Source organism: Rhinatrema bivittatum, chromosome 8 (assembly GCF_901001135.1).
Source record: "Rhinatrema bivittatum chromosome 8, aRhiBiv1.1, whole genome shotgun sequence".
Classification (NCBI taxonomy): Eukaryota; Metazoa; Chordata; class Amphibia; order Gymnophiona; family Rhinatrematidae; genus Rhinatrema; species Rhinatrema bivittatum.
In genome coordinates, this window is record NC_042622.1 from 76956033 (window position 1) to 76983377 (window position 27345).

The 27345-nt window shown below is 47.1% G+C and overlaps 1 protein-coding gene across 2 annotated transcripts in view; it reads left to right on the forward strand.

Annotated features, from left to right (window-relative positions):
- The window catches only part of ENG (endoglin), a 128023-nt gene that overhangs the window by 20483 nt on the left and 80195 nt on the right, over window positions 1–27345 (forward strand). For both annotated transcript variants that reach the window (XM_029612764.1, XM_029612765.1), the window contains exon 5: window positions 21369–21540. In XM_029612764.1, coding sequence (XP_029468624.1) covers window positions 21369–21540 — 172 coding nt within the window. The remainder of the gene's footprint in view (window positions 1–21368; window positions 21541–27345) is intronic.

Genomic DNA, 27345 nt, shown 5'->3' on the forward strand with positions numbered 1-27345 from the left:
CAAGTTCTAATGTTTCACTGTAAACCGGTTTGATTTTGCATCCAATGCAAGAAGATCGGTATATAAAAAACAAAAAATAAATAAATAAATAAAATAAATAAAGTTAAGAAGTGTGTGCACAGGTGGGGGGAGAGGGACTGGGGAGAGATGGTAATAAATACAGGAGAGGGGCAGAAAGAGAGGCAGGGTGGAGAGAGACATACAGTCCTGCTGCATTGCGAATAATGGGGAAACTTGTGACATCAGTGCTCTGCTGCACAAACTAGGCTGTCCAGTCCATGCTGTCTCCCGCCAGCACAGAGCGCCTTGAGGTCTGAGCATGGGGCTTTGCTGTAAGTGTGCAGCACATCCTACACTTGGTTTACACAGAGCAGGCAGCTACCCTCCTAGGTTAAGAGTTTGATTTGTAAATGTCCAGACAGACTCTGGGTCTCAATGCTCACCAGTTTGCCAGATTAGTGGATTGAAGTAATTGCAGCAATGTTTGTGTTCTTGTACTGATATAAAACAGATTGAATTGAAAGAGACAGACAGACGGACTCTGAGTGAGATGGCCAGGCTCCACCTGCATTTCCTCTTGTTTTCGTTTTTTTGCTTCTGGATAAGGAGATTCAGAATCTGGCAGACAGACAGAGTGGGTGCCAACATCCAAACATTTTTAGACGTCACAAGAACCCCCTGCCTCCGGCTTCCTGTTGTAGATAGACAGGAAGGAATGAGGGCAGAGACAGACTTGGAGGGTGTCTTGCCTTTGTAGAGAATGCAGGAGGAATACTCAGGTCCCTGTTCTATGAAGGGGCCCTGATCTAACACGAAAGGAGTCTGGAATTCAGTGAACTTGGAGACCAAATTCTGCAGACTCCAGGGCATGATCACTTCCATTCAGGGCAAGGCTGGGCTGCAGTGATAGCGCAACAGCAGAATGTGAGGCAGGAATTGCAGTGCTGGAGCTCCTCACTGCCTGTCTGAACCCACTACCTCACTGGTGCCCGACTGCTGCCTATCTGTCACCCTTCTGACCCCAGCCCTGCACCATGGGGAGGGGGAGAAAGGATGGCCAATGTTCAGCCCCACAGTTTTTACCCAGGGAAAATGTTTTAAAAATTGCCTTCTTATGGTCTTGGTGCTCGATTCACTTCTGAGAGTTGGGCCTCCATTTGGTGATCAGCACAAGATATTCGGGTTTTGCTGAATAGCTATTGAAGGTATTTGGGGGGAAAGACAGAGCTATTCGAGGCTTAACAAAATGTATTCGACATGGGCAGAAAACAGAAATCCGGGGCACACAGGAGATGGAATCACCAAAGATATTACACTTATGCCCTCTACCTCACCTGCCAGCCCTGCCCAACCCAGCTGGGGTTAATCACACATGATCATGTGATCTTAACAGCCTTTCTTATTACATTGGATTGTGTCACATGCAGTGCTGAGGCTCAGTATGGGGCAAGCCCAGCTCCAGGGTAACTGTGGGCATAACCTACACAGCTTTGTTGGTCACAATCTTTAGATCTGCCCGATTCAGAGACTGCAGCAAATGTGGGGTTTGGACTGCTGCTAGCTGTGCTTTTGCCTGCACTGCTGGAGTTTTGGCGGGGGAAGGGGGAAATCTGAGGGAAATACTGGGGTAAATTTTCAATAAACCGTGTAACCGACAAAGTACCCAAAACCTTTCTGCCCTCACAAACTAGCCTAATCTTCAAACACAGATTACCTCCTGGTTTGTGTAAAAGATCAGGTGTCCTGGCAGATGCATGTATTGTAAGTTCTTTCTTTTTATTGGGGGGGAAATTGTTAATTTGTATGCAGTTTAATTTTTGAAGCAAATTTTACATGCATATTTTGAAAATGCAGACATATGCGAAGAGGTGCAAACCCCTCCCCAGTTCTGTCTCCAGGTTTGCCTCTGTTCACTTACACGGATACAGGCTAGATACACATAAGTTTACTCACATATCAGGTGGGCGGTTTTATAATGAGCCATTTCGGCAGATAAAGCATTGTTTTACCCAAGGAAATGCCTCTGAAAATGACCCTCTCAGAGCTTAAAGTACATGCCTACATTTTTGTCACATGCATGTGTAGCTTTCTCCCGCAGCTGAATTAGCGCATGGGAGCATCTCTGCTTACAGCAGCTAAAAGTAGCCACTTTGTGAAAATCCACTTTGGCAAATTCAGCCATTCTACTTGCAAAACCGCCAGTTCTACCCATGCAGTTTGCAACTAAGCTTTGAAAATGTACCCCATTAGGACCATGTTTCCAGCTGGCATTTAATGTCGAGTTACATTTCCAATGGTTTTACTTTGCAGAACTTAGATTACGGCTAAATTTTAAATCCCCTGCGCACGGGGAAACGGGGGTTATGCATGTGGCTGGCCCTTGCGTGCACTGCGCGCATCTTCAGAAGGGCCCGGCCACACATGTAACTCTCGTTATGCAGAGAAGTGCTGGGCCTAAGAAAAGGGGCAGTTTGGGGGGCGGGGAGGGGTGGAGCTGGAGGCGGCCGGCACAGCGGCCATTTGCCGCTGTGCCGGGGGATCGCTCATAGGTTCTGAAATAAAGAAAATAATAAAAGGTAGGCCAGAAAAGTGGTTGGGGAAGAGGGAGGGGAGGGTGGGTAGGGAGGTAGGAAAGTTTCCTCCTAGACGGCTCCTTAATTGGAGCCGACTGGGAGGGAGGTTACTGGGGGAGGCCCGATCTCGTCGCCGCGCATAAACTGGCCAAATCTATCCCCCCCTCTGTGCGTGCCAGCCCGGAGTTTATTACATGTGCATGCCGGCACGTGCATGTTATAAAATCGTATGTCCATGTCCTTGGTGGTCTTTGGCAATTGTGATGTGTCCTCCCTTCTAAGGGTAGTGTTTCACTTCTGTCAGAATCAGGCTTTTGTCACTTATGACAGTGAGAAAAAAAGAGCAATGTAGGCCAGGATAGGGATGGTCATTTTCAAGTCTGTTGTAGGTTGCCTTTGAGATGTTTGTAGGTGGCCAGTTTTGTATTGGTTAGGTCTCTGATGTGTCCTATTAAAGCACAGGTTTCTAAAGCATTGATTTCAGGAGGAATCAAGTAGGTGAGCACTTCAGCCCGCTCCAGCAAGTGTTTGCTAGTACCAGATGGCTGTTAAGCCCACTCGATGAGGGTAGACTTCTCGTAGGCAGAATCAGAACCTGTCTTTCTTGTCTCTGTTGCATCCTTGTCCTAAGAGCCTCAGTGTGGGTGTGCAGGCCAGAAAAGTCTACACTTTGGACACAGGAGTCCTGAGAGCTGTTGTGACTTCCTCCTGCCTGGTCTGGGTGGAATTGTGGTACATCCCACTTGTTTGGACAATAAGGAAGGTGACATTTTCCTTTCTTTTAGTCCTGCCAGATCAGTCCAGAACCCACCCAGGGAAGTCACAATGATCAAGGGTTCTTGGTCTGACAAGTAGTATCTTGCCTACTCTGAAGGTAGTTTGTCTAATTATGACCTTGGTATAGGTATTATCTAATTTCTGGGTTAATGACAATTGAGTGAAACTTCTTGGCTGCATCAGTTTTTGGTTGTGGTTGTGATTTGGAAACCAAAATGAAAAATTGCCTTTGCTTGTTTTAGCTTTGACATAGGATACTGAAGAGCTGAAGGCAGCACCAGATTCCTATAAGGAAAGTAAAGACAGCTTTGAGCTTTTTTTCTTTCTCCATCTGCTGGCAGGTTGCATAACCCATTTGTTTGGATGGTCTGGCAGGACTAAAGGATTGTGAGAAATTGCAAGAGGACCTTGCAAGACTGGGAGACTATGCACGGAAATGACAGATGACATTTAATGTGGACAAGTACAACGGGATGCACATAGGGAACAACAATCTAAATTATAGCTACATAATGCAAGGTTCTGCATTAGAAGTCACCACTCAGGAAAAGCATCTAGGCAACATTGTGAATATGTTGAAAAGCTCTGCTCAGTGTGTGTCAAAGCAAAATGCTAGAAATTATTGGGAAAGGAATGGAGAATAAAACAGAGAATATCATAATGTAGCATATTGCTCCATAGTGCAACCACATCTTGAGTACTGTGTGCAATTCTGGTCACGGCATCTCAAAAAAGATATAGTAGAATTAGAAAAGGTACAGAGAAGGGTGACCAAAATGATAAAAGGGATGGAACGATAATACTGTTTATGCATATTGTAATGAGGGTGATAATATATTCATGCCTTTGAGGTGGGCCCCAAAAGTCTCATCATATGCTCTTAAGACACCAATTTTGTCACATGTTCTCTTTTCAAACTCTGAATCCCATTTTCACTGTCCTCTAGACTCTGCCATATAGTTGCTCACTGTAGTCATCTTCTAGTGGATCTTCTAGTGCAGAGCTTTCCAAACTGTGTGTCGGGACACGTTAGTGTGTCGCCTGCAGTGTGCAGGTGTGTCGCGCAAGCCCGGTCAACTCTGATGCGAGTTTGGGCTTTTTTTTTTCTAGAGATTCACTTTTTTTTTCAGTTTATGGGTTGCTTATTATTGGGTGATTTTTACTGTCAATCGCATTTTTTTGGGGGGCTTGGTGGGTGGAACGAGCCCAGCCATCCTTGCATCGGCTGCTGCTGCCGATGAGGCCTGGCCATGAGGAGTACTGACTGCAAGCAGCAGTGTCTGGTGATCATGGAAGGGAGTGAAGCACTTAACTGGCAACAATCAAAAAGACGAGGTACATGAGTGTGGGGGCCAGACATGTGCTGGGGGGAGAGAGATGAGTGAGTGGGGGGCAAACATGCTGGGGGGGAGAGATATGAGTGTGTGGGGTACAGACATGTGCTGGGGGGGAGAGAAATGAGTGTGTGGGGGATGTGCTGGGGGAGGAGAGAGATGAGTGTGTGGGGGACAGACAATTTGTTTTATTATTGTTTCTCATAAATTATAACAATAACATTAATCTTGGAATATATATTTTTAATATAAATTTAAGGTTTTCATGAGATAGGTTGTGTCATGAAACATTTTATTTATGTATATATTTAAGGAAACATACATAAATTGTCGAAATATGTTTCGTTCGTTTAACCTTTAACCTCTGGTTTACTAGTAGACTGAATTACTGTGTCCCGAAATTATGTTTGTCTAAAAAGTGTGTCACCAACATGAAAAGTTTGGAAAGCTCTGTTCTAGTGGATCAAACCCTTAGTTATTAACTCTTTCTTTGATCAATTTATGGTACCTGTTGTCCCTTGGGCTCTTTATTCTCTATGCTAGGCTTTTGGGTTCCCTAATTTGCTCCTTTGGGTGTTCTTACCTTTCCTTCAATATTGCCACATACATCAATATCTCATTCTCTGATTTGTTTTCTCTCATCTGTTTTTCTGTATTTGGGCCTTCTTAACCTGGAAGTCTACTGTATCCCTCAAAAGCTGAACTTTGTAATTTTTCTAGCATCTGTTCCAGTTCCTTGTCCCTCCTACTTTTGTCTCGATTGATTCTTTTTTTTTTCAATATAGTTTTGCTGAGGAGTACAGTTAAACATACAGGGGTAGATTTTCAAAGGGTTACGCACATAATATTCGCGCGTAACCCTTTAAAAACCCTCCTGTGCGCGCCGAGTCTATTTTGCATAGACTGGGCGACGTGCACAAGCCCTGGGACGCGCATATGTCCCGGGGCTTTGAAAAAGGGGTGGGAAGGGGGCGGGGCGCCGGTCCGGGGGCGGTCCGGGGCGGGACCAAGGCCTCCGGCACAGCAGCTGTGCCGGGGTTTGGCGTGCCGGCAGCTGGGCGGCGCGCGCAAGTTACGCTTGCCAGAGGCAGGCTTAACTATTGAAAACAAGGTGGGGGGGGATTTAGATAGGGCTGGGGGTGGGTTAGATAGGGGAAGGGAGGGGAAGGTGGGGGGGAGCGGAGGCAACGGGGAAAGCCATTGGGGCTCCCCTAGGGCTTGGCGCACGCAAGGTGCACAAGTGTGCACCCCCTTGCATGCGCTGACCCTGGATTTTATAACATGCGCACGGGATGTACACTTGTTGTGCCGGGTAGCGCGCACAAATGTACCCCGCATGCGCTCCTTTAAAAATCTCACCCCCACACTGAAAAAAAAAATTCAGCTTATTAACATTTTGGTATACCTTCAAGATTTTCTTTTTCAACCCTCTCCCCATATCTCCACCCTACTCTTGAGCATTAATACTTTTAAATAAAAATAAATAAATAAAATAAAAGTCCATAGCTCTCAGACTTAGCTGAGAAAAATTAAGAAATAAAAGTAAGATGAATAAAATAAAAGTGAAAACAGTAACTAAAACATTCACCCAGGAACTGGTACTCCAACCAGGACTTCGACATTACTCTAATGAACAGTCTTCCAAAGGAAAAAAGGCCCTTATAGAGTCAGGAAGAGTCTGAAAACACATATACCAAATCTCTTTGAAATGCAGTTCCTTCTTCCAGGAAAACTGACGATATAATGATCTATATTCCATTTGAAACAGTTTGATCATTAAGAATCGAGACATGTCTACTGTAAGTGGAACTGTCTTTATCCACTGGAGCAGGATACATTTCTTTGTAGTCAGACATACTTTCAGTAAAAATAATATATTCTCTGAATTAACACAATCTTCTCCTGTATCATTATTCAGAATACAAAAGGAACATGACCATATTATCTCAAATCACAAAATATCACTTATCTTATGCAGCATACACTTCCAAAAATCCTGTAAAACCGTTCAGCTCCAGAGGCAATGAACTAATGACGCTTGTGAGCACCCACATTTAAGACAATCACTAATGTCTATTAGCCCCATTTTATGAGCTCGCATAGGGGAAAAAATAGTGTAATGGAATATTCTCATTTGCAGTTCCCTTAAACTTACATTGTTAGATACCTTGTAAATCAAATCATAACAATCTCGGAGCATAATTTCATCTAGTTCCCCTTCCATTTCTTCCTGCCACTTCTTAGCTAGGTTACTGTAAATCATGCAATGTTTGGTTTGTTGCAAAAATAATATAAGCGTAGCAAAGAACCTTGTCTAGTAGCGAATAATTTGAACAGTATATAAGAGGAATTGCCCAGCTCCCCCACTTCTACCGTTATGGTTGTCTGAAAATATGCATGTATTTGCCAGTATAATAAAAAATGTCCAGCCTGAAACCCCAAATGTTCCCTACATTCCTCAAATGTGCAGAAGTTTCCCGAGTTGATATCAATAAATTCTTGTAATACCCACTCTGGAGAGACAGGTTATGCTTTCTGGGAAATACACAGGAAGGCAACCTCGGGTTATCCCTCAGAGGTATTTGCAATGAGACATGAACCACCAATGACATATTTTTATGGACCAAATACTCCTAACAGTCCCAACTAATACGGATGGCGTTTGTGCATTCCGTAATTCTTCCGGTCTAGCATGTAATATGAATTTCGGCTCAAGGGGAACACAGAGGGCTTTGATTAACTGATCATCAGTATACTCAGAAGTAGCATGTAACCAGTCTCCTAAAAATCTTAAATTTGCTGCCCAAGTATACATTTTAAAATCTGGCACCCCTATGTCTCCCTTTGCTTTTGTGGCTATCAGAAATGCATACCAGAGATGTGCTTTTTTACCCTGCCAAATAAGTTTTCCTGTTATCCTTTGTATAATGCTCTGCTCTTTTACTTTCAAGAAACAAGGGAGGATAAGCAAAAGGTATAATAATTGGGGGGCCATCATCATTTTTATAACCACAATACACTGCTGTATTGTCAAAGGAAGTGGCTGCCAACTATCTAATTTCTGACACAACTTCTCAATTAAAGCGGAATATTGATGGAATACCACTTAGATGGTTGTCTGTGGATTTGTATACCTAAATATTTTATACTTTCCCCAGCCCATTTAACAGGGAAGTTATCCCAAATTCTGCTGTAACAAGCTAGATACATCTAAGGCTTCTGTTTTATCCAGATTGAGCTTGAATCTCAAAAATGTTTGGTACTCTGAAAAAAATCTGAAGTGCCGCTGGTAAGGCTGTTCTGGCATTAGATAACAATAAAAGAATGTCATCTGCAAATAGGAGGGTTTTTATCTGAAAATTATGCAACTTCACCCCGTTAATTTCTGCAGCATGTCACAACTTAGTAATGACTGACTCCACAGTCAAGGTAAATAACAGGGGAGTCAGGAGGCAACCTTGTCTCATTCTCCTCTGGAGAGAAAAAGCCTCGAGAGAGTTGGCTATTCACTAAGGGGCAGATTTTAAAAGGGTTACGCACGTATATTACACGTGTAACCCCGAAAACCCGCTCCAGCGACGCGCACAAGCCCAGGACGCGTGTAAGTCCCGGGGCTTGAAAAAATGAGCAGGCTGTGGGCGGGGCGGGGTGGGGTGGTGCGGGGCATGGGCGTGGCCAGAGGCCTCTCCACTGCTGCTGGGCCCGGGGATCGCTCGCCTGCACTTGGCCAGCGCACACAACCTACACCTGCCCAGAGGCAGGCGTAAATAAAAAAATAAAGGCAGGGGGGATTTAGGTAGGGCTGGGGGGCAAGTTAGATAGGGGAAGGTAGGGGGGGGGGGCGGAAGGTAGGGGGGGGGCGGAAAGAAAGTTCCCTCCGGGGCTGCTCCAATTTGCCTGTATAATAATTTCGGAGCGGCCTTGGAGGGAACGGGGAAAGCCATCGGGGCTCCCCAGGGCTCGGCACGCACAAGGTGCACAAGTGTGCACGCACAAGGTGCACAAGTGTGCACCCCTTGTGCGCGCCGACCCCAGATTTTATAACATGCGCACGGCTGCGCACGCATGTTATAAAATCGGGCGTAGATTTGTGCGCGCCGAGTTGCGCGCGCAAATCTACGTCCGTGTGTAGGTACGAATATCTGGCCCTAAGATACTAGCCGAAGGGTTAGTATACAACAAAGTAACATAGTCAAAAAAGTTTCCCATAAATCCAAATTTCTGAAGCACTCTACACAAAAAAGGTCATTCCACCCTGTCAAAAGTCAATTGTGACACTGGAATTATGTAGACATCCTTCCAAGGCAGCGCAGACTTTAATTATTATAACTGTAGAGTGCCTCCCATAAACAAAGCTCACTTGATCCTTAGATATTCATTTAGGCATTAGATACTTCAAGTGGGTTGCCATGATCTTAGCATATATCTTAATGTCCAAATTTAGGAGTGATGTAGGCCAATAGGATGAAGGGAGTTGCCCATCTCTCCCCGCTTTTGATTTCACCCCATTGTGGCTTCTCTGATCGTGTCAGGCATTTTACCTGGCTTCAGAGACTAATCTTAAGTATTCAGGTAAGTCAGTTACTAAAGACTTATAGAAGAAAGCATCCAGTCCATCAGGGTCCAGTGCTTTCATAGGTGGGAGAGATTTAATTGCCTTTTTAACTTCTTCCATTTCAATTGTTTGAGTCAATCTCTTTAATTCTTCTGCTGTAATTACTGGGCCTTCAAGGTCTGCAAGGAAAATTTGCATTAAATCATTATCTATAGCTTCAGCTGCATATAAATGTTGATAGTATTCTTGTGCAATATCTGATGTAGAGGTCAAAACTTTGCCTTGCCCATTTGGGCTGCTCCTGGCTTTTTAAAAGATTAGCTAAGAGGCGACATAAGAACATGCCATCCTGGGTCAGGCCAAGGGTTCATCAAGCCCAGCATCCTGTTTCCAATAGTGGCCAATCCAGGCTACAAGTACCAGGCAAGTACCCAAAAACGAAGTCTATCCCATGCTATTGATGCTAGTAATAGCCGTGGCTATTTTCTAAGTCAAATTGATTAATAGCAGGTAAATTATCCAAACCTTTTTTAAACCTAGCTACATTAACTGCATTAACCACATCCTCTGACAACAAATTCCAGAGTTTAGTTGTGCATTAAGTGAAAAAGAACTTTCTCCGATTAGTTTTAAATGTGCTACATGCTAACTTCATGGAGTGCCTCCTAGTCTTTCTATTATCCGAAAGAGTAAATAACCAATTCACATTTACCCGCTCTAGATCCTTCATGATTTTAAACATCTCTATCATATACCCCCTCAGCCGTCTCTTCCCAATGCTGAACAGTCCTAACCTCTTTAGTCTTTCCTCATAGGGGAGCTGTTCCCCTTTATCATTTTGGTCGCCCTTCTTTGTACCTTCTCCATCGCAACTATATCTTTTTTGAGATGCGGTAACCAGAATTGTACACAGTATTCAAGGTGCGATCTCACCATGGAGCAATACAGAGGCATTATGACATTTTCCGTTTTATTCACTATTCCCTTTCTAATAATTCCCAACATTCTGTTTGATTTATTGACTGCTGCAGCACACTGAGCCGATGATTTCAATGTATTATCCACTGTGACACCTAAATCTTTTCCTGGTTGGTAGATCCTAACATGGAACCTAACATCATGTAACTATAGCATGGGTTATTTTTCCCTATATGCATCACCTTGTACTTATCCACACTAAATTTCATCTGCCATTTGGATGCCCAATTTTCCAGTCTCACAATGTCCTCTTGCAGTTTATCACAATCCGCTTGTGATTTAACTACTCTGAATAATTTTGTATCATCTGCAAATTTGATTACCTCACTCATGTATTCATTTCCCAATCATTTATAAATATATGAAAAGCACAGGTCCCAGTACAGATCCCTAGGGCACTCCACTGCCCACCCCCTCCACTGAGAAAATTGTCCATTTACGGTAATCCTACTCTCTGTTTCCTGTCTTTTAACCAGTTTGTAATCCACAAAAGGACATCGCCACCTATCCCATTACTTTTTACTTTTCCTAGAAGCCTCTCATGAGGAACTTTGTCAAATGCCTTCTGAAAATCCAAATACACTATATTTACCAGTTCACCTTTATTTACATGTTTATTAACCCCTTCAAAAAAGTGAAGCAGATTTGTGAGGCAAGATTTGCCTTGGGTAAAACCATGCTGACTTTATTTCATTAAACCATGCCTTTCTATATGTTCTGTGATTTTGATCATTGGAACACTTTCCACTATTTTTCCTGGCACTGAAGTCAGACTAACTGTTCTGTAGTTTCCCAGATTGCCCCAGAGCCCTTTTTAAATATTGGGGTTACATTAGCCAGTCTTCAGGTACAATGGATGATTTTAATGATAGGTTACACATTTTTACTAATAGATCTGAAATTTCATTTTTTAGTTCCTTCAGAACTCTGGGGTTTATACCATCTGGTCCAAGTGATTTACTACTCTTCAGTTTGTCAATCAGGCCTACCACATCTTCTAGGTTTACTGTGATTTGGTTCAGTCCATGAAAACCTTCTCCGGAATGAGTATCTCTAAAACATCCTTTTCAGTAAACACTGAAGCAAAGAAATTGTTTAATCTTTCCGCGATGGCCTTATCTAAGTGCCGCTTTAACCCCTCGATCATCTAACGGTCCAACTGACTCCCTTGCAGGCTTTCTGCTTTGGATATATTTTTTAAAGTTTTGACTGTGAGGTTTTGCCTCTACGGTCAACTTCTTTTCAAATTCTTTCTTAGTTTGTCTTATCAATGTCTTACATTTAAATTTCCAATGCTTATGCTTTATCCTATTTTCTTCTGTTGGAGCCTTCTTCCAATTTTTGAATGAAGATCTTTTGGCTAAAATAGCCTCTTTCACCTCACCTTTTAACCATGCCGGTAATCGTTTTGCTTTCCTTCCACCTATCTTAGGGGCGGATTTTAAGAGCCCTGCTCGCGTAAATCCGGGCGGATTTACGCGAGCAGGGCCCTGCGCGCCGGTAAGCCTATTTTCCATAGGCCTACCGGCGCGTGCAGACCCCGGGACTCGTGTACGTCCCGGGGTTTTCGGAGGGGGGCGTGTCGGGGGCGGGCCCGGTCGTCGCGGCGTTTCGGGGGCGTGTCGGCAGCGTTTTGGGGGCGGGTACGGGGGCGTGGCTACGGCCCGGGGCGGTCCGGGGGCGTGGCCGCGCCCTCCGTACCCGCCCCCAGGTCGCGGCCCGGCGCGCAGCAGGCCCGCTGGCGCGCGGGGATTTATGTCTCCCTCCGGGAGGCGTAAATCCCCCAACAAAGGTAAGGGGGGGGTTTAGACAGGGCCGGGCGGGTGGGTTAGGTAGGGGAAGGGAGGGGAAGGTGAGGGGAGGGCAAAAGAAAGTTCCCTCTGAGGCCGCTCCGATTTCGGAGCGGCCTTGGAGGGAACGGGGGTAGGCAGCGCGGCTCGGCGCGCGCCGGCTATACAAAATCGATAGCCTTGCGTGCGCCGATCCAGGATTTTAGTAGATACGCGCGGCTCCGCGCGTATCTACTAAAATCCAGCGTACTTTTGTTTGCGCCTGGAGCGCAAACAAAAGTAGGCTGATCGCGCTGCTTTTAAAATCCGCCCCTTAATGTGTGGAATACTTCTGGACTGTGCTTCTAGGATGGTGTTTTTTTAACAATGTCCACACCTCTTGCACACTTTTTACCTTTACCTTTGTAGCTGCTCCTTTCAGTTTTTTCTATTTTTCTCATTTATCAAAGTTTCCCTTTTGAAGTTTAGCACTAGAGCCGTGGATTTGCTTACTGTCCCCCTTCCAGTCATTAATTCAAATTTGATTACCGTATATTATGACCACTATTGCCAAGTGGCCCACCAAGTTACCTCTCTCACCAAATCCTGTGCTTCACTGAGAATTAGATCTAAAATTGCTCCCTCTCTCGTCGGTTCCTGAACCAATTGCTCCATAAAACTGTCATTTATTCCATCCAGGAACTTTATCTCTCTAGCATGTCCCTATGTTACTTTTACCCAGTCAATATTGGGGTAATTAGGTAGTTAGGTAATTGAAATCGCCCATTATTACTGCACTACCAATTTGGTTAACTTCCCTAATTTCTCTTAGCATTTCACTGTCCATCTCACCATCTTGGCCAGGTTAATGGTAGTATACTCCTATCATTATACTCTTCCCCAACACACAAAGGATTTCTACCCATAAAGATTTGATTGTGCATTTAGTCTTGTGCAAGATCTTTATCCTGTTGGACTCGTGCTACCCCGTCTCCCAGATGCTTCTCTCTGTCATTGCGATATAATTTGTATCCCGGTATAGCACTGTCCCATTGGTTATCCTCCTTCCGCCATGTCTCTGAGATGCCAATTAAGTCTATGTCATCATTCTCTGCTGATATGTGTGAAGGTACCAATAAGTCCGGCGTTCTTGTATTTTATTATCAATGAACGTATGTTAGCTTTAAATGACCTTCATAATAGGCTTCATCGTATAGTTTTCAAGAATAACTTTAAAACTCAGCCTTATATTTACTCATTGGTCACTGAATGTTCATTTTTATGAGGATTTTTTGAGATTAAGCCACTGCCCCTTTCTTGTGAAATAGTCTGTACTGTGTACATATATTTTATGCTCTGTATGCAAAATTATCACTTCATGCAAACATGGACAAATTCTTCACTTATCTTAAAACTGTTCTGTAGTCATGCATGCCTTGATGATAGAAGCCTTCTACTGGGCAGAGTTGCTTCTGTCCAATTGTGTAATTCTTGAGGCTAACGTGGTTGGTTGAGTGATCATTCACTGCTATACATTCTAATTCTCCCATCTTATTTCTTAGACTTCTGGCATTAGCATACAACCATTTCAAAGTGTGCTTTTTGTTTATATTTTCATTCTGCTTTTCAGTTGATAGGGATAAATTGGAATTTTTTTTAGCTCAGGTGAGTTTTTATTTACAGGCACTTGGACTACTTTTCTTATTATTGGAACCTCTCTGTTGGGATGCCCTAATTCTAATACATCATTTGTATCCTTTGACGATACCTTCCTCCGAACCATGCGCTGCAGAGAGACTGTCAGCTTTCCCCTTTGTTCTAGTTTCAAAGCTGCTCTATCTCCTTTTTAAAGGTTAGTGCCAGCAGTCTGATTCCACCCTTCGGAAAAGACTCCCCCTTCCCCAAAAGGTTCCCCAGTTGCCAAATTGAAATAAATTGTATCTCATGTAACATAGTGAGGCCAAAGCCCTTGAATGGAGAAGATTTTCAATGCTAATTGTGTGGTCTTAAACTCTTCTATGAGTTTGCTTTCCAGGTCATTGACCATTCTACATTTACATGCCCTCAAACGTTTTTCCAATTCAGTAATTTATAAATTTAGGGGCGGATTTTCATACTCCGCGAATAGGCCTACTTTTGTTTGCGCTCCAGGCGCAAACAAAAGTACGCTGGATTTTAGTAGATACGCGCGGAGCCGCGCGTATCTGCTAAAAACCTGGATCGGCACGCGCAAGGCTATCGATTTTGTATAGCCGGCGCGCGCCGAGCCGCGCAGCCTACCCCCGTTCCCTCCGAGGCCGCTCCGAAATCGGAGCGGCCTCGGAGGGAACTTCTTTTTGCCCTCCCCTCACCTTCCCCTCCCTTCCCCTACCTAACCCACCCACCCAGCCCTGTCTAAGCCCCCCCCTTACCTTTGTCGGGGGATTTACGCCTCCCGGAGGGAGGCATAAATCCCCGCGCGTCAGCGGGCCTCCTGCGCCCCGGGACGCGACCTGGGGGCGGGTCCGGAGGGCGCGGCCACGCCCCCGGGCCGCCCCGGGCCGTAGCCACGCCCCCGGGCCCGCCCCCGGAACGCTCCCGAAACGCCCCGAAAACGCCGCGCGGTTCGGGCCCGCCCCCAACACGCCCCCTCCGAAAACCCCGGGACTTACGCGAGTCCCGGGGCTCTGCGCGCGCCGGTAGGCCTATGTAAAATAGGCTTACCGGCGCGCAGGGCCCTGCTCGCCTAAATCCGCCCGGTTTTGGGCGGATTTAGGCGAGCAGGGCTCTGAAAATCCGCCCCTTAGTTTTTATGTTTATATTTAACATAACTAATTATGTCACCCTGAGAACTGATTTAGCAGTCTCCCAGAATAAGATTGGCTGATCTAAGAGCTGACCATTAAATTCTACATATTCTTGCCATTTATGTCATAAGTATGTAGGGAAATCTGGATCCTTCAACAGCTCCAATGGCATTCTCCATTGACCTGCCTCTTTATGGTCTCCCATCTCCATAGTACCCAGAACTGGACAATGATCCAAGATAACTAAGCCTTCTAAGTTAACTTTGGAAAATCAAGGTAGTAATTGCTCCAAGATCAATAGGTAATCTATCCTTGTTTTAGTTGAGTGGGCCCTAGCTACACGTGTAAAATCTCATCAGGATGAATAACCCTCCATGAGTCAAGTAATTTCAAATGATTACACAGAAAATAAGGACCCTTATTTTCACTCATGGGTTGTCCAACCTGATTCAGCTGTCTATCCCATTCCAGATCCACAGTTCAGTTTAAATCTCCCCCAGTACCACAGGGTAATCCCTCAATCTAGACACTTGGGAAAAAAGTTCTACAAAGAAAGAATGATCATATTAGTTCGGAGCGTATGCCAATATCAAAATAACAGTTAATCCCATAAGGTTTCCCAGTAGAATAATAAACCTCCCTCCAGTGTCTGCCAAGCTTTTCAATTGAAAGGAAACTGCTTTGTGAATTAGGATAGCAACCCCACAACGTTTGGTGATCCCAGCGACCGAGAAAAACTGTGCTACCCATCTCCTTCTTAATTTAGCAGCTTCTGCAAAATTCTAACTTGGATTGTAATTTGTTTAAATGACTCAAAACTTTCTCTCTTTTAACTGGGGTGCCCATTCTGGCCGCATTCTATGTTACTAAATTAAGTGCCATAAGCACAGATTAATCTAATTTAAATCACCAGTTGGCCATTCTAAATCCAACCTGTCCCAACTACCAAGTTCTCTGATTCTCTGAGAAGCCGATTTGTACCACAATAGTAGACATTCAGGTTATCCATTATCTTACAAAAATCCTCCTTTTGTTGGAAAAAGCTCTGAATAAATTCCAAAACTATTACCCCAAACCACCCCCCACCCCAATCCCAACCATCCCCCTTCTCGAAATAACAGAAATATTTGTCTTTGTTATTTCCCCCTTATCCCATAAATCTCCATTACTTTTCTACTCACTCACATACGTGTCTCCATTTCTGACATTCGGGTCATGCTAGATGTTTAACTTGCCCAACCACCACTCTCCTTGCAATATTAAACCACACAAAGGTTAATATTAAGTGATGTAGTGCTACTAGGAGTATAAAACCCTGTAAGTTACAAAAATATACCATCTCACCCCTTTGCTTTCTGGTTAGAACTTCAAAGCAGAATTCTTAATAGAAACAAAGATCTCTGTTAACCAACGGCAAACTATACTCCCCACTGTTCATACCATTGGGGTAATTATCACTGTGCACTTTTCCAACAAATTTTAATTGGTAACAATCAACTTCATTGGCTCTTTAATGTTCCATTATTCCTCCTGTTGGTGAGGCCTTCACAAAATCTGCCGCTACTGATACTGTTACGATTCCCGCCCACGGAGCTACTCTCCACGAGCAGGCTTCTCCATCTACACACCGCCACTGCCCAGACTGCAGCCGTCGCTCCCGACGCCTCCTCTAGTGGCAGGAGCCGCCGCTGCTGACGCCGCCCCTGTGGTGGGGAGAGCCCCGCCGGGATTTCCTTTTGCGCGGCCTAGTGCCGCTTCTGCCGACGCCCACACCGGGACCCATGCGTCAGGGCCGCCGCCAGCGCCATCTTTGTTGTGGCCCTGATCCGCTGCCGAGTCCTGCGAGAGGCTGCACCAGCCGGCTCCTCTCTGTGGCATAGAGCCGCAATGCCATTGCTGGGGTCCTCGTCAGATGGCAGGAGGCCGTCCTGAAGCCTGCCTGCTCCTCCCTGCTCTGATTCTTCCTGTGCAGCTGGGCGCCGCTGTCCAGGGTCCTGTCTCTTCTCTCTGGGCCTTCCTAGGTGCCGGCGTGTGCTTTTTCTAATGTATTTAAAGGGCCAGTAGCAGGAAGTGCTCCTGGCCCCACCTGAATCCAGCTGGTCTTCATTTCCTGTGTCTGCCCTATAAAAGGGCCCCTCTTCAGTCACTCCTGGCCTTCGGATTGGGCTTCACAGTCATCTGTGTCCTCTTTTCCGGTCCAGGTCTTCCATGGTCTTTATGTTCCTGATGTCCTTTATTCGTGACTCCAGTTGTCTTCATGTTACTGATGCCCTTCATCCATGTCTCCAGTTGTCTTCATGTTCCTGATGCCAGTCGTCCGTGTCTCCAGATGTCTTCATGTTCCTGATGTTCTTCGTTCGTACCTCCTGATGTCTGATGTCCTTCCTGATGCCTTTGCCTTTGCCTCTATCTCCATGCCTTGGTTCCTTGATGTCCACTTTCCTGGCGTGTCGTTGTCTTGGTCAGTGACCAGCCCACGGACGGGCTGTGTAGCGCGCCTCACGGTACAAGGGCCATCTTCTTCTCTGCAGCGCAAGCCTCTGGAAGACTTCTGCTTGAATCTTAGTCTTGAATCCTGAGATGTCTTTGAATCCTTGAGAATCTTGAATCCTGTGCTTGAATCTTGTCCCAATCTTCGGAGCTCCTTGCATTTGTGTCCATCCATGCCAAAGACTCTCTTTGAACCTGCTCTGCACCAGCGTGGTCTGCAACCAGTCCCACAGGTGGACTCTGTAGGGTGTGCCCCAGTGCAGGCCTCTTCAGTATCTTCACCATGTTCCAGTATCAGCTTCCAATATTGCTCCTAGAGTCTGCTTTGAGCCCAGCGTGGTCCGCGTCCAGTCCTGTGGGTGGACTGTGTAGGGCGCACTGCGTCGCAGTCTCGATCCAGCACTTTGATCCTATGCCTTGATCCTTCATCTACAATGCCTTGATCCTACGTCTACAGTGCCCTCGCCTGAGTCTTCGTCTACAGTGCCCTCGCCTAGTCTTCATCTACAGTGTCTTCATCTGAGTCTTTGTCCAAAGTCTTCCATGTTCCAAGGACTCTGCTCTCGTCCTCTGTCCGGCCTGCCGCCTTTTGCCGTTACCAAGCGGCAGGTCCAAAAGGGCTTGGAATGGTCGGAGGACTGTTCATTGATCAACATTGCGTTGTTGGTCATCCTGGAGTGTGCAGGTCCGGTAGTGGGTCAGACCTTCCATCTCCTTGTCTTCGCTCCAGCCTTGTCCTGCTCTTTGTTACCCGTGCTCACACCAGCTCACCTCCTGAGTTGTGCTGTGGCCCAAGGGCTCACAACATCCATTCCAGAAATGACCGCGCCTCTGCTCTCGTAACAGTAGCCGAAGGCAGCGCTCGTAACAGATACTTCATCGAAGATCTGTATGGTTCCTTGATGCCAGATCCTCAGACGAGCAGGGTATTGTAGAGAAAAACGCACTTTCTTTTGCACCAATTCTGTACATATCGATGAGATCTCCTTCCGCTGGTTTGATACCCAAAATGAAAAGTCTTGAAAATTTAAAATGTTTCTGTTGTCAAAATATAATTCTCTCTTCTTCCAATAAATCTGCAGAATTGTGATTTTTCTGAGCATACTTTAGCAGTTTAGCTATGATGACTCTTGGTTTTTGAGCAGCTGCTGTTTTCAGGCCCAGTCTGTGTGCTCACTCAATAACTAATACTTTCACTTGGTCCAAGGATAATACATCAGACACCAGCCACTTTTCCAGAGTTTGTACCAGATCCTGATCAGCTATGCTATCAGGGAGTCTCACAAATAGCAGGTTATTGCGGTGGGAACGTTTTTCCAGCTCGTCGATCTTATCTCTGATCCAGGTGGCTTTCTCAAACGACTCTATCTTCTGCTCCAGAGACCCTAAGTCATCTTCTACCACAGCAATTCGGCCCTCCACCATGTCCATTCCTCCTCCGAATTCCACCAAAGAAGTTTGAACTTCTGCAATCTGCTTCAATATCTTAGTTAGCTTCGCATCCAAAGCTGCTACTATCACCAGTGTCACCTTCTCTTCTAAGGGCTCTTTGGTGGGAGCAGCAGGCAATCAGGTTTAGCAGTCTTCATTTTGGAATCTGGGGTCTTCAGTTTGTCCTTGCCTTTTTTCATAGCTTTATTTGCCATTGCATCACTCCTTCCACTGGAAAAGTAATCTGTAATGTGCAGAGTGTTGTTATTCTGTGTGTTTTAGTGGATCCTTAGGTGCTGTGGAGATGACCATGCCCATGGGAAGGTGTCGCATGAGGAGCCACAGCACTGGGCTAGACTCTGATACACAAAACACCAGAATTGAAGTCTTTTATTATACAGCTTGAAGATAGCCACCAGGTGGCAGTAGTGAGTTGTAGTCCCAGGGACCTCGACAGAGGGAGTCCTTCTCTCCTAGGTGACGTCAGGAGGTTCCGCAGCAAGGAGTTACTGTGGATGAGACAGATGAGATGATAGAGTACTCACTCGGTGTTAGCTGTTATGGAAGCGATTCCACCAGATAGTAGTCGATGGTACAGGCACTGAGGCAGGGAAAGCAGGCCCTCGAGGAGCAAGTACCTGTTCCCTGAATGGCACCTGAAAATAGAACAGAGGGCCCCCGAGGAGCGGGTACCCAAGTTAGTAGCAAATCCCGAAGGGCAGAAGGAAAGCTTCCTGCAGGCAGCAGAGAAGCGGCAGAGTAGCGCAGACAGGAACAGACGAGACTATTCGAGCCTTTGCCAACTGAATGAGTTAGCAATCTTGAGAAGTAGATGTACCCAAATTGGCATGACGTCAGATGAGGGAACGCCCTCGAGGTTCGTGCCACTGGGCGTACTTAGACGTGGGTTGCACGCGCGCGTGCACCCTAGCAGGTACCTGGGAAGAGCAATGGCGTACGGCTGCACCATAGCTGTTCCGGGGACGCCAGAGAGGTCAGCTTGACGTTGCTGCAGTAGCCATCTTTCCAAGGTAAGCGGGAGGAGCCGAGATAGGGGCGCAACAAGCGAGGCAAAGCCGTCGAAGACCGACGGACGCAACACAGAGTTGCTTCCCTTGGCTTTTAATTCTACGGAATTCAAGTTATACCAAGGGAAAATGCAGAATTTGAAGAGTGGTGGCAGGAGCTCAATCTCCACACTTCTTATTGAGCCCATCACATTACGTGACCACCCATCCATTGATTCTTTACCTCTCTCATGCTCTGACTTTGCAGAAAGCCTCTGGGGTAGATTTTAAAAATTTGCGCGATCACGTACTTTTGTTCGCGCACCAGGCGTGAAAAAAAGTACGCTGGATTTTATAAGATACGCGCGTAGCTGCGCGTATCTTATAAAATCCGGGGTCGGCGCGCGCAAGGGGGTGCACATTTGTGCAACCTGCGCGGGCCGAGCCCAGCGCGTGCTGCCTGTTCCCTCCGAGGCCGCTCCGATTTCAGAGTGGCCTCGGAGGGAACTTTCCTTCGCCCTCCCCCCACCTTCCCCTCCCTTCCCCTACCTAACCCACCCCCCGGCCCTATCTAAACCCCCCCTTACCTTTGTTGGCAGATTTACGCCTGCTAAAAGCAGATGTAAATCTGCGAGCGCCAACGGGCTGCTGACGCGCCATCACCCGACCCGGGGGCTAGTCCGGAGGCCTGCGCCACGCCCCCGGGTCCACCCCCGAAACACCGCGGCACGCCCCCGAAACGCCGCGTCATTTCGGGAACGCCCCCAACACGCCCCCTCCCCACCCCTTTTACGAAGCCCCGGGACTTACGCGCGTCCCGGGGCTCTGTGCGCGCCGGCGGCCTATGCAAAATAGGCACGCCGGCGCGCGAGGGCCCTGCGCGCGTAAATCCAGCTGGATTTACGCGCGCAGGGCATTTAAAATCCGCCCCTCTGTGTATTACTAGACTTTGCTCTTTTTCTTACATTCCGCATGTCCAAACTCTTTTCTAGTCTTTTAGATTCATGACATCACCAAAATCCATCCCTCATTCACATTTGATTTTTGTTGTCTGTCTTTATACACGCACAATTTTTTTCTCAAGGCTAGGTTACTGTGGCAATCTCCTCACTGGTCTGTCAGGTTTCACTCTGTGTCCTCTCCACCTTCAGAATTCTGCTACTTACATACATACTTTCATCTTCCTAGTTGTTCCTGTCCTTTTTCTCCTCTACTAAGTAGCACTAAACTTGCTTCTGGTTATGTACAATGCTGCATTCCACATCTTCTATTTACTTTCATATGGCTCTTAACTTTCTGCCTTAATCTGCCAGTATGACCCTGCTTGATCCCTGTGCTGTAAATCTGCCTCTTCCTCCTTCATGCTAAAAGTGCTAACTTACACTTTTAGAATTTCTCTCTCCTACCATCACCTTAATAGTACAAATGTCCAGGAGATCTCCTCCCTGGCAATATTTTGTAAAAAGCTCCAAGCCTGTTCAAACCAGCTTAAGCTGATGCTTAATGTCTGCTGTTCTTTTTGTTACATTTTTTTATTTTACCTTCATGTCCATATTGCTGTTAATTGCTGCGAGGCACCATATAAAAAACGTAAATATGGTTTAGAAGCCTAAATATTCCAGTGGCATTACTGAGTCCATTCTCTTATCTTTTTTGTTTTGCAAACAGAGTTCAACTTTTGTCCTGATGCTTTCAAACTATGAGCAGTTGGAAGTAAATAAGACGGATCTTCCAACAGACACTGAGAAACTGCTGAAGTGGGCACAAAAAGAGTATGGGGGCATCACTTCCTTCACAGAACTACAGAATCCTCTCAAGATTCATTTCAAAGTTGGTAGAGGTAGGTGTTTTCTGTTTATTGGCATGTAAGTGGAAGCTGTCAGTGTTAAACAGTTATATAGAAGGATCTGGTTAAACAAGGACCTAGGGTTCACTGAGTTCACCTTCTGTTTGCTTGACAGCTCTCTCTAGGGGGTTCTTGGGGAAAATGGAAATGTACTTTCCATCTACAGAAAATTCTGCATCGATACCAAAAATGCCTCCCTGACTCATAAATATGGCGGTCAGCTCAGAATGTTTGCATCAGCATTTTTCCATGGCCTGTAGCTCAGTCATCATCACCCACCAATCTACCTTATAAATGGCCTGTGACCGACGGCCCGCAAATGCGCAGTAGAGACCAGCTCTACCGCGCATGTGCGGGCGAGCACGTCGCTCTGAGGCAGCTTCAGAAAGAAAAAAAAATGGCGGCGTCCAGTGGCAGCAGCGGCGGTACCGGCAGCGGGCGGCGATGGCGGTAGCGAGCGACGGCGGTAGCGGCGACGGCGGTAGCGAGCGGCGGCGGTGGCGACGGCGGTAGCGGGCGGCGACGGCGGTAGCGGGCGGTAGCGAGGGAGGGAGAAGAGAGAGAGAGGGAGGGACGGACTGAGTGGGAGGGAGGGACGGAGAGAGAGAGTGGGAGGGAGTGACTGAGTGAGAGGGAGGGATTGAGTGAGGGGGAGGGATTGAGTGAGGGGGAGGGACTGAGTGAGGAGGGAGGGAGTGGGACTGAGTGAGAGGGAGAGGGGGGACTGAGGGAGGGAGTGGGACTGGGAGAGAGAGGGAGGGAGTGGGACTGAGGGAGAGTGAGTGGGACTGAGTGAGTGAGAGGGAGGGGGGAGGGAGTGACTGAGTGGGAGGGAGGGATTGAGTGAGGGGGAGGGACTGAGGGAGGGAGTGGGACTGAGGGAGAGGACGGAGGGAGTGGGGACTGAGTGAGAGTGGGACTGAGTGAGAGGGAGGGAGAGAGGGGGGAGGGAGTGAGTGAGACTGAGTGGGAGGGAGGGACTGAGTGATAGGAGAGGGAGGGTGGGGAGGAGTGGGTGAGGGAGGGGGTGGTGAAGAGCGAGGGGAGAGAGAAAGAGGGGGAGGTGAGAGACAGAGGGATGTAGCCCGTTTTAACGGGCTTAACGGCTTGTATACTAATAAATTGTCCAGCTTACTTTTGAATTAATTTAGTGGTGAAGTCATAATTATATCTGCTGGCAAATTGTTCCATAATTTTACCCCTCTAAGTAAAACATCTCTTCCTTCAAGGGAAGTAAAATATATACCCTTTTAATCTTGTTTTTGTTGTGGTTGCTTTGTTAAAAATATTATGGGGTAATGTCTCCAAATGTGGTTCATTTTAGACATACCTTGACAGGAATGAACCTCACTCATAAGCCAGGGTATGTAGAAAGATTTCTCATATTTACTGCTAGTGCTCTTCATAAGAAAATAAGATATGCCTGTTAGGTTCTGTCTGTCTTGACCAGTGGTGAACCCCTGGGTTGCAGCGAGTGTAGCTCCACCCACAGGGAGGAGCCCTGTGGGTACTCGCCACAACAGGCGAAGTCTTAGTAGTGAAAGACACAGAGAGAAATAGTCTTTATTAATCAGCAATTGTAGAATCCTTTAGGCAGTGAAGGTAACCCGAAGGTTAGGTCCATGAAGTGGAACAGCTGATACCTTATCTAGGCGTAGTTTGTGCCGTAGCGCCGGAGGCATTCACAGGAAAGGAATAGCCAGTGGGTGGAGAGTTGGGCACAAACCAAGCGGTTCCGATGGAGGCCTGTAGGTGCGATGACCCGGGAACTGTGCCACAAAGGTAGAGATGGTGCTGTACGCACTCTTGCCCAAGGTGAAGGTAGCTGGTAGCATCAAGGAGAATTGAAGTAGGAAGGTGAGGTCCTCCAAACGATGCGATGGCTCACTGAAAGAACAAGACGGGAGAATGGCCCTCTGAGTGTTACGACTGTCGCTGCCCGATGTCTCCACTCCACCCTCCTTACCTCTCTGGTGACTCCTCCTGCGGTTGACGGACGTTTGGCTGCCACGGTGTCTGCCTGCCGTCCTCTCCAGCGTCCCCAGTCCGGCTTGGGCGCTGCCTCCCACCATGCTGTCCAGTTGCCTTAGGGCACGCACGCTGTGTGGCCCTGCTTCAAGAACCTTCCTTGGTGCGAACCTCAGGGGCGTCCCCCTGTGATGACGTCACGCATCCCGGATACAAATAGCCTACGCGATTGCTAGTCGTCGAGTTAGCAAAGGTTTCCTAACGGATGGGATTCACTCTCCGTACCTAGCTACTCTGCCTCCACGATTGGACTACTCTATTTGGGGTACCCGCTCCTCGGGGGCCTATCTCTCTCTTCTCTTTCAGGTCGCTGTCTGGCACCGGTACTCGCTCCTCGAGGGTCCATGTTGCTGGACTCGCTACCTGGACTTCTCTCCTGCCTGGAGGTCACCGCTGCCTATACCATCAGTGAGTTACCATCTACTTCTCTCAGAGCTGTTCCCTGGAACCAGGTACTCGCTCCTCGAGGGCCTGCCTTTACTTCAGCTCCTGTACTCCATACTGAGAGACCGCTGTGTGAGACTGTACCAACGAGGCTCTATTCCTGAACCCTGCATATATTGCTTGTACTCACGATCTCAGTTTCTCTCCACTACAGCACAGCCATTGTGGGATCGCTGTTCCAGAGCCTGAGGGCTACAAGTCCAGCCGGCCTACATTCCTACTCACTACCGCCACCTCTGGTGGCTCCTCAATACTGTTTAATAAAAGATCTAACTCTGTGTGTGTCCTAAAGCTGAGCCTGACCTGTGGTCCCTCACGGGACTTCCCCCCATGGGTGTGGTCAGCAACCACAGAGTCCAGGGGTCCACCCAAATCCTTACAAACAATAACAGATTGCTAACTCCATGGATCCGGCACAGCTCAATGCCCTGCAGGCCATTCCGGGCCTGGCTCTACGCATTTCCGAACAGCAAGACGCATTGGAGAAACTCACTTCAGCGTTTCATCAGCTGCATGCACAGAAGACCCAAGGCGCTAATTCCAGCAATGAAGGTCAGTTACATGAAGTAACTTTAAAGACTGCTGTACCACTGGCTGCTCCAATTCATTTCTTGGCAGAGATTCAGAATACCAGGGGCTTTTTAAACCAGTGCTGCATGCATTTTGCACTACAGCCTTCTCAGTTCCCTACAGCTTTTTCCAAGACTACTTACATTCTATCTTATCTTGATGGAAGGGCCTTGTCTTGGGCCTCTACACTGTGGGAACGCAAAGATCCTATTTTGCAGGACATAGATGGATTTCTGGACTTATTTAAATTCGTTTTCGATGATTGTTGCCGGTTCTGCGTGGTGGACCTGAAGCAAGGCAACCAACCACTGGCTGATTTTGCGATAGAGTTTAAGACTCTTGCTACAGAACTCTGCTGGGACCCGAAATGCCTGAAGACCCTCTTCTTCAGAGGCCTGGATTCTCGCTTAAAAGACGAGCTGGCCGCTCGTGAAACACCTGACTCACTGAATGAACTAGTGGCTTTGGCTACTAGGATCGATCACCGGCTTCATGATAAGGTGAAGGAGCTCCAGCCTACTAGAGGATCTAGTCAGAAAGAAGCCAGTGCTAAACCTGCACCCCGGATGGTTCCAGTAATTCCTGCTACCAGTGAAGATGAACCGATGCAACTTGGTCGCGGACATTTGACTTCCAAAGAGAGAAGACTTCGGAAGAGGCATGGCCTATGCATGTACTGTGGTCAGTCTGGTCACAATGTTCCTACATGCCCAATTCGTCCGGGAAACAGATGGGCCTAAGTCCTGCAGGAGGGCTGTTCTTAGGCCTCACTACGCCCTCTCCTCCGCTCGCGCTTCCAGTCTCCTTGATCTGCAGACCATCTACAGTTCAAACTCTTGCCCTGGTGGATTCAGGGGCAGGAGGCAACTTTATTCTTCGACGCCTAGTGGAACATCTGAGGATTCCCCTTGTCAGCTTGAAGGTTCCACTACTACTATCCTCCATCCATGGAGAGCCTTTGCCGGGTGACGTGACCTGCCAAACTGTTCCAGTAATTCTCCACACTGGAGCTCTCCATACGGAGTCAATTTCCTTCTTTGTGTTAGAGAAGGCCATGCACCCTATCGTCCTGGGGTTACCCTGGTTGCAATTGCACCAACCCCAATTTGACTGGGCATCCTTGGAACTCTCCTGCTGGGGCCCAGATTGTCAAGGGAAGTGCCTTAAGGAGATTGCGCCTGTCATCTGCAAGCCTACAACTCCAGCGATGCCGGGACTACTGCCCCAATATGCATCCTTTAGTGATGTGTTTTCCAAAGAAGCTGCTTGCATCCTTCCTCCGCATAGGTCCTATGACTGTACCATAAGGCTGAAACCCAATACTGAGCCTCCTAAAGGACGTGTCTATCCTCTCTCAGCAATTGAGAACAAGGCGATGTCTGAATACATCAAGGAGAATTTACAGAAGGGGATTATAAGACCATCGAAGTCTCCAGCCAGCGCAGGCTTCTTCTTTGTGGGGAAGAAGGGGGGTACCCTACGTCCTTGTATTGATTACCGAGGTCTGAATGAGATCACAATTAAAGACTGCTACCCCCTGCCTTTAATCTCGGAGCTGTTTGACCGGCTTCAAGGGGCCAAAATATTCTCAAAACTCGACCTGAAGGGGGCCTACAACTTAGTTCACATTCGTAGTGGCGACGAATGGAAAACAGCCTTCAACACTCGAGACGGCCATTTCGAGTACTTAGGGATGCCCTTCGGCCTGTGCAACGCACCCACCATATTTCAGAACATGATGAACGACATCCTGCGGGACCTGTTGTACAAGAGTGTCGTGGTATACCTGGATGATATCCTGATCTTTTCCCAGGATTTGCCCACTCATCTCAAGGATGTCAAACAAGTACTCCGCCGACTCCGTGAACACAGGCTCTACGCCAAACTGTCCAAGTGCGAATTTCACAAAGACTCAGTGCCTTTTCTTGGCTATATCGTGTCTAAAGATGGCTTCCAGATGGACCCTCAAAAACTTGAGAGTATCAAAAATTGGTCTCAACCTACCAGCCTGAAGGCCCTGAGATGATTCCTGGGGTTCACCAACTATTATAGAAGCTTTATAAAGAACTACTCTTCTTTAACTGTACCCTTGACCGCGATGACCCGCAAGGGTGCCAATGCTTCAAAATGGTCTGCGGAGGCCATTTCCGTGTTTGAGAAACTGAAGACTGCCTTTTCCACGGAACCATGCTTGCGGCATCTTGACCCAACAAGCCCTTTATCGTTGAAGTTGATGCTTCAGATGTCGGCGTGGGGGCCATACTGAGCCAGACAGGAGACTCTAAAGCCTTACGTCCCTGCTCCTTCTTCTCACGACGATTCTCCTCAGCAGAGAAGAACTATGGGATCGGCGATAAAGAGCTCTTGGCAATAAAGCTTGCATTCAAGGAATGGCGGCCTTGGCTCGAAGGCGCTCAATATCAAATAACCGTATTCACGGACCACAAAAATCTAGAGTATCTCCGCTATGCGCAACGTCTTAACCACAGACAAGCCAGATGGTCCTTATTTTTTAATCGTTTCGACTTTGTGCTTAAGTATCGCCCTGGAGACAGAAATACCAGAGCTGATGCATTGTCACACTCCTTTCTCTTGGAGGATGTGCCTGAAGAACCTCAGCACATAATTGACCCAAAGAAAGTCATCTTGGCGACTACACATTCTATGCCCGCTGGTAAGACCATCGTACCTAAACAATTCCAAGCTGGCTGGCCATCCTGGTCAACGCCGTACCCGGCTTAAAATCCAGAAGTTATA